Source organism: Myotis davidii, unplaced genomic scaffold (genome assembly GCF_000327345.1).
Source record: "Myotis davidii unplaced genomic scaffold, ASM32734v1 scaffold828, whole genome shotgun sequence".
NCBI lineage: Eukaryota > Metazoa > Chordata > Mammalia > Chiroptera > Vespertilionidae > Myotis > Myotis davidii.
The window spans coordinates 115,697-123,775 of NW_006299391.1; the positions used below are offsets into that span (position 1 = coordinate 115,697).

At 40.2% G+C, this 8,079-nt stretch overlaps 1 protein-coding gene across 1 annotated transcript in view; it reads right to left on the reverse strand.

Annotated features, from left to right (window-relative positions):
- The window catches only part of PANK3 (pantothenate kinase 3), a 14,847-nt gene extending 7,038 nt beyond the window's left edge, over positions 1-7,809 (reverse strand). The window contains exons 1-3 of the mRNA XM_015571269.1: positions 7,433-7,809; positions 5,502-5,755; positions 2,334-2,510 (exon numbers count right to left, since the gene is read on the reverse strand). Coding sequence (XP_015426755.1) covers positions 2,334-2,510; positions 5,502-5,755; positions 7,433-7,768 — 767 coding nt within the window. The 5' untranslated portion in view covers positions 7,769-7,809. The remainder of the gene's footprint in view (positions 1-2,333; positions 2,511-5,501; positions 5,756-7,432) is intronic.
- Between the last annotated feature and the right edge of the window lie 270 nt (positions 7,810-8,079).

The following is an 8,079-nucleotide window of genomic DNA, read 5'->3' on the forward strand; positions in this document are numbered from 1 at the left end:
TCACAGGGGTCGCCTAAGACCATCGGAAAACACATATATAATTACATATTGTTTTTGTGATTAATCACTATGTTTTAATTATGTTCAATTTGTAACAATGAAATTGGGGGTCACCACAACATGAGCAACTGTATTAAAGAGTTGCAGCAGTAGGAAGGTTGAGAACCACTGATATATAGTATGCTAGTCAATGGTATATAAATGTTACCTTCTAAGTAAGGAGAGGATAAGGATATGTATTTGTATTTGCAAAAGATTTAAAATGGAAATCCCATAGATTCAGCAATCCTACCTCTGGGTATTTGAAGAAGTCCAGAACACTAATTTGAAAAGACATAATCATGGAAAGAATACTCAAGGATTAATAAAAATGGTCTCCTATAGGGTGCTCTCAGGAAGACATCTAAGACAGGGGTGGGCAAACTTTTTGACTCGAGGGCCACAATGGGTTCTTAAACTGGACCGGAGGGCCGGAACAAAAGCATGGATGGAGTGTTTGTTGGAACTAATATAAATTCAAAATAAACATCATTACAAAAAAGGGTTCGGTCTTTTTTTTTTTTTTTTTTTTAGTTTTATTCATTTCAAACGGGCCGGATCCGGCCCACGGGCTGTAGTCTGCCCACAGCTGATCTAAGATCTAATTCTCAAACTACATGAGCCTTCAAAACTCAGAATCTAAACTGAGTAAGAAGAAGCCCCCTTACAACTTCCTGATATCTTTAACACTTTCTAAAAACTAAATAAGCAACTTTATTTTTTAATTTTCAATTACAGTTGACATACAATATTCTATTAGTTTCAGGTGTACAACTTAGTGACTAAACATTTATATAACATAGGAAATGATCACTTTGATAATTCTAGTACCCATCTGACACCCATACATAGTTATTACATTTTTATTGACTACTAGAGCCCCGATGTATGAAATTCATGAAGAGTAGGCCTTCCATCCCCCGGCTGCCAGCACTGGCTTCACTCTGGTACCCAGGACCCAGGCTCCCCTCACAGCCCCAGCTTTGTCCAGAAGGTTGTCCGGTCTAATTAGCATATTATGCTTTCATTATTATAGATATTACCTAGGGTAGTGATGGCGAACCTTTTGAGCTCGGCGTGTCAGCATTTTGAAAAACCCTAACTTAACTCTGGTGCCATGTCATATAGAAATTTATTGATATTGGCAACTATAATAAAGACATATTTTATATATTTAAATGCCATTTAACAAAGAAAAATCAACCAAAAAAATGAGTTCGCGTGTCTGACACGCGTGTCACAGGTTTGCCATCACTGCCCTAGGCTGTACTTTACATCCCCGTGACTGTTTTTATATCTGGTAATTTATACATCTTTTTTTTTCTTTTTCCTTTTTTCTTCTTTTTTCCTTGATGTCTGTAGCCAAACTTATCCCTGAGGCCCAGCAGAGGGGATCAGGGCCCATGCACCACAGTGTTTCTGTGGCAGCCTTCTGGGCCAGTGCCCGCCATTGGTGGGCAGGCACCGAATTTGATACGGCTGCAATTTATACATCTTAATCCAATCTTTTTTCACCCATCCCCACAATCCTCTTCCATCTGACAACCATCCATTTGTTCTCTGTAGCTGTAAGTTATTCATTTGTTTTTTAGATTCCACGTAAGTGAAATCATGTAATAGTTGTCTTTCTCTGTCTGACTTATTTCACTTCGCATAATACCCTTTAGGTCCACTCATGTTGTGGCAAATGGGAAGACTTCATTCGTTTTTATGGATGAGTACTATTCCACAGTATCACAAATTCTTTATCCAATTGTCTATCAATGAACACTTAGACTGTTTCCATAACTTGGCTACTGTTATTAACACTGCAATGAAAATACGGGTGAATATGTCTTTTCAATTTAATGTTTTGGATTTCTTCAGATAAATACCTAGAAGTAGGATTGCCGGAACTTTTGGTAGTTTTACTTTAAATCTTTTTGAGTAACCTCCATACTGTTTTCCATAGTGGCTGCCTCAATTTGCCACCCCACCAACAAAGCCCCAGGGCTCCCTTTTCTCCACATCCTGGCCAACACTTATTTGCTGATTTATTGGTGATAGCCATCCTGACAGGTGGTATCTCATTATGGCTTAAATTTGCCTTTCCCTGACGATTAGTGATGTTGAGCATCTTTTCATATGTCTATTGGCCATCTGTATGTCCTCTTTGGAGAAATGTATGTTTAGGACCCCAGCCCATTTTGTAATTGGATTGTTTGGGGTTTTTTTTTAGTGTAAGTTATATGAGTTCCTTATATATTTTGGATATAAATAAACAACTTTAATTACAACACAAGTGTTAAACTTACCTAGATGCTACAGCCCAACCTGGCAGACCAAATCTTTCATAATCTCCTCCATAAATATCACGGACCAGCTTGTCAGCGTGGGTGCTGTCCCCTTTGGATGCCATTTCCAGAGCCTCTTCAAAACTTTCACAGCCAGTCAATAAACTGCATAAGCCCAGAAAGGTACCTCCTCCAAGGCTAAAGAAAATAAAGAAACTCTATGAGCTGCATTTACACACTGTATTCTTTCTCCAGAGTAAAAGGGTGGAGGACTTATTTATTCAATAAACACATAGAAACAACATATTGCTAATGCTTAGTGCTGAAACATTAACATGAGGAAAGGTTAAAAATGCTTAGCAAAACCTAACTGGTCAGGTCAAAGAATAAAAGGAAAAAGATCACTTGGAAGAAACAACAAGAGGACAGGAGGGTCTTTTATTTTATTATTATTATTATTTTTTTAAATATATTTTATTGATTTTTTACAGAGAGGAAGGGAGAGAGATAGAGAGTCAGAAACATCGATGAGAGAGAAAGATCAATCAGCTGCCTCCTGCACATCTCCCACTGGGGATGTGCCCACAACCTAGGTACGTGCCCTTGACCGGAATCGAACCTGTGACCTTTCAGTCCGCAGGCCGACGCTCTATCCACTGAGCCAAACCGGCTAGGGCAGGAGGATCTTTTATATCTTCCAATAACTTCATCTGATCCTTTATACTTTTTACTGTTAACAATAAATGTTTTTATGTGCATGTAAAAGGATTAAGTGCTAAAAATGTGTACCATCTGAAGTGAAAGGAGAAAACTTCTGATTCTACATGATTTCCAGGAAATGATTTTGTGGAAGGCCTACTTACTTGGCCTGACAAGGCTGAAAGCAGTTCAGTGCTACGTTACCATTTTCAGGACCCAGAAATAAACACAGCGAGGAGATTTATGTCAGGCTGGGCATCATGTTAAGACAGAAGTTTACTTGGTTCTATTATTCTTTTGGATATGCTCACAAAATAAAATCATGTCTCTCTAATCCCTAAAATCAAAGCCGTTGCTCCCTCGTCTCACCTAAACTTCAAACAGGTTCTATCCTTGAATCACTGTTGGAATTTAGTAAACAGGCTGAATTTCTATCTTTTAGAATCGATTTAACACATTAAGTGCCCAGACTGTTTTGTCTTCTGGATGGAAAGTATAGTGTCAGTCACTGGTGACTGATAGGGCGCTTAACGCGTTAAGTAGGTAATATAGTTGTCCCCTCTTATCTGTGGGGGACACGTTCCAAGACCTCCAGTAGATGCCTGAAACCGCAGATTGTAATGAACTCTATTTTTCCTATATGTACCCATAATAAACTTTAATTTATAAACTAGGCATAATAAGCGATTATCAGTCACTAATAAACAATTCTAACAATACACTAATAAGTTATGTGAACGTGTGCACTCGTGTCAGGGGACCCCGGGCTGACGTCCTCCTGTAGGCTCAGTGCTTCTGGGGCACCACGTAGCCATCGATCAGAACACAGGTTCTGCTCACCTTCCACCGCGGGTTTAATGCCTTTCCCACTAACTAAGCCCTTATCACACACTGTTGCTGTAATGTTGGCAGTTTGAGGCGTGCTAGCAGAACTAGCAGGCATTTTTCTCCTTCACAATTTTAGGCATAGAAAATTTATTCCCCTCAACATACGATTTATTTTCTTTATTAAGTCAAGAACTATCACTTAAAGAACTTTAAGGTGTCTCGTTGGCATGTCTGGATTGCCGGCATCACTGCTCTTGTGCTTTGGGACCATTATTATTGAATAAAATAATCACTTCCTATAAGTGCTGTAACTCCGCCACAGCGGGTCTGATAATCAAGATGCTACTCTGTGACTAAGGGGTAGGGAGTGAGTGTACATACACAGAGTGGAGAGATCAGACAAAGGGAGGATCATGGGCAAGACAGCATGGAGATTTCATCATGCTACTCAGAACAGTGTGCACTTTAAAACTCATACACTGTTTAACTCTGGAAATTATGATTTAATATTTTCGAACTACAATAACAGAAACTGCAGAAAGCAAAACCACAGATAAAAGGGAACTATGGTACATACCTGTAATTCTTTGGCATTATTACAATGGAGGTAGATTTTTAACCACCACAAAAAGAAAATAATTTTATTAAATTTAAGTATTATTTAAATAGGAGTGCTACTTTAAAATATAAATGAGGCCCTAGCCGGTTTGGCTCAGTGGATAGAGCACTGGCCTGCGGACTAAAGAGTCCTGGGTTTGAGTGCAGTCAAAGGCACATGCCTGGGGGTTGTGCAGGAGGCAATCAATGATTTTCTCTAATCACTGATGTTTCTATCTCTCTCTCTCCCTTCCTCTCTGAACTCAATAAATATATTTTAAAAAATTGAAACGAGCTTTCCACAAATCAATCTGAAATATCCCCAAATCAATCTAAATTAAATAAAGGAGTCTCCACCCTCCTTAAATGTCAATCAAGTATATATCAGAATAATAAGAAAAAATTTAAAAATCTCATTTCACATTCATATTTCAGGTACTATAGAAAATTTGCAGGGATATTTGGAACATTAATATTATCCCATAAAGAGCGCATACTAATTCATCCTATCACGTTATCCAATACTCTGCATGAAACCGGCAGATGGCAAGCTTTAGGCTTACATACACCTATAAAAATATAAAGAAAAATGCTTTGGAAAATAAGAAAGTCACTGGAACCATTCCAGACAAAAATTCAATTTATGTTTTTATTGAACTTAGAGAGAAAGGAAGTGAGAAGGAGAGAAAGAAAGAAACACTGATATGAGAGAAACCTTGATGGGATGGATGCTTCCCTTATGCACCCCAACCGAGAATGAACCCGCAACCTGGGTATGTGCCTTGACCAGGAATTGAACCGGCAATCTTTTGGTACACAGGATGATGCTTAACTGGCCAGGGCAAAAATTCACTTAACATTATGGAAGTTTTAATGCCAATTGGCACTAACCCAATATAAATACTTAATGATATTAAATTGAGTCATTACATGATATTATCTGCAACGCTTTAATTTATATTTGCACATCTATATTTTTTGCACAAATATATACTTTTCTGATGAAGCTAGTATTAATATATTGATTTCATAACAGTGCGAATGCTGCAAAAAGAAAAATGTTACCTTGTCCCAGTTACTCGTTTGTAGTTGTCTTTGGAATGGACTGCTAGAATACTGACTCCCGAGCCAATGTTCACTACCAGCAGTGGATAGGGGTCGTCCAGGTTAAAAGGCATCTTTTGGCATCTCTCAGGTTCTGAGGCATTAGCAAAATAATAGCACTCTGCTTGTCCATTGAAACTGACAGAATCTATATACAGCAAGCCCTTTACAAGACAGTCAAGTTCATCCAGTTTGTGCAGGTGGAGGTTTCCAATCTGCAAAAAAAATATCAACGAATTTTATAAAGTGAACAAAAACCAGCATTCAAAATACTGACTCAATTATACTGTACTAGAGGCCTGGTGCACAAAATTCATGCAGGGGATGGGGATTCTCCATCAGCCCAGCCTGCACCCTCTCCAATCCGGGATCCCTCTCACAAACCGGGACGGCTGGCTCCTAACTGCTCACCTGCCTGCCTGCATGATCGCCCCTAACTGCCTCCCTCCCCCGTTGGCCTGGTCGCTCCATTCAGCCTGCTGTTCAGTCGTTTGGTCGTCCCTCACTAACCCCCCTGCCGGCCTGGTCGCTCCATGCAGCCTGCTGTTCAGTCGTTTGGTCGTCTCTAACCCCCCCTGCTGGCCTTGTTACCCCACACAGTCTGCTGTTCAGTCATTTGGTTGTCCCTCACTAACCCCCGCTGCCGGCCTGGTCGCTCCATTCAGCCTGCTGTTCAGTCGTTTGGTCATCCCTCACTAACCCCCCTGCCAGCCTTGTAGCCCTATGCAGCCTGCTGTTTGGTTGTTACTGTGAGGGCGTCCTGACCAATTTGCATGTTACCCTTTTATTAGTATAGATAATTTTCATGTACTTTACAAAACTTCAAAATCATCTACGACCCCCACATTTTTACTTTTTTCTTTTGTGTCAAATTCTCTTTGGGACTTTATCTAGTCCAGTGGCCTCAGTGACGGTGGTGTTATCTCTGGAGGCATTTTGGAAACCTGTGGGGACATCTCAGTTGTCACGAAGATGGGATAAAAGGACCAAACTAACATTCAATGGCAGGGACTTGGGATGCCTGACATCTTTCCTGGCTTTTGGAACATATGCCCAAACAAACCGGTCTCAAAGTGATGAAATGTATGTTTAAATTACTCAATAAATTGAAATCAGGATTATCAATTAAAGAAAAATAATAATGAACATTTAGACTTTTAAACAATCCTAAATTACAAGGGGGGTAGTTTATGCAAGCCATATATAAATGATCACTTTTGTTCTATTAACACTTTTCTTATATGAATTGAGAAATTAAATGGCATACATGCATATTTTCAAGGCAAAATTTTAGTAGTCCCAAATACCAACTTTTAAATATTGATTCTAATGAAAAGGACTAGAAGCCTGGCAAACCTCTACTAGCACATAACCCAATCAACACTTACATAGTCCTCTTGCCATATCCAAATAATTGCCAAACTGCCTTTGAGACAGTAACATAAAACCAGGAAAAAAAGGGGTAACGGACTTTTAATCAAGTGTCTACTAATCAGAAGACACTGGCTTCAGTTGGGGTTTGGGAAGGAGGTGGCTCTGGGGAAGATGACTATATGGCTAATACTCAACAACTGCAAGCACAATACAATAATGGTGAGAATAATTCAAGCCACATTTCTATCTGGCTTTGTACACTGCCAAATTAAAGTTCTTTTTATTGTTGCAGTCCCTAAAAAGAGCAGGTTTTTAGCAAATATCATATACAACAATGACCCCAAATCTGGCACTTCTTACTTAACTTATAAAGGTGTTTAAATGCCCCAAATCAAAAGCTAGTCATGAATCAGCAGGAGGAACTAAGCTAAGAAACACACTGGATGGAAACCTAGCCTCATATTTAAAAACTGAAGAGACTGGGTATCAATTTCTGGCTTTGAGTAACAGACACCTACTGTGCGAAAATCTTTTTCAAACTTGTAAGCACCACCTCCTGTAGCACATAGCACCGTGTGTAATGTGGAGAAGTTTTTATCTCTTCCCATTTGGATAAAAGTAGGCAGGTCCTGGGTTGGAAATCTGATAAAGTGCAGGTTCCCTCTTCGGCCAAAAAGTGTTAAATCCTTCAGTTCAAGGTGTACATCCCGAATACCTGTGGATCCGTATGCTACATTAGAAGTCAAATATTTCCGGATACTTTTCAAGCTCTCAACTTCTTCTTGTTCTTCCTCTGCTGTGATATCAATCGGTTCAAAATATGAGAGTTTTACTAGAGTTCCCCCAATGTCCATACCAAACCATGGGAAAGCTGTGGATAAAAACAGGAAAAATGTATAAGTACTAGAGGCCTGGTGCACAAAAATTTGTGCACTTGGGGGGAAGAGGAGGGGGTCCCTCAGCCCGGCCTGTGCCCTCTCGCAGTCTGGGACCCCTCGGGAGATAACAACCTGCTGGCTTAGGCCTGCTCCCGGGTGGCAGAGGGCAGGCCCAATCCCTAGGTGCAGCCCCTTGTTGGGCTCAGAGCAGGGCCGATTGGGGAGTTGGGGCACCGCCCCTGTCATGCGCAGAGCAGGGCGGCTCAGGAGGTTGCGATGCCACCCTC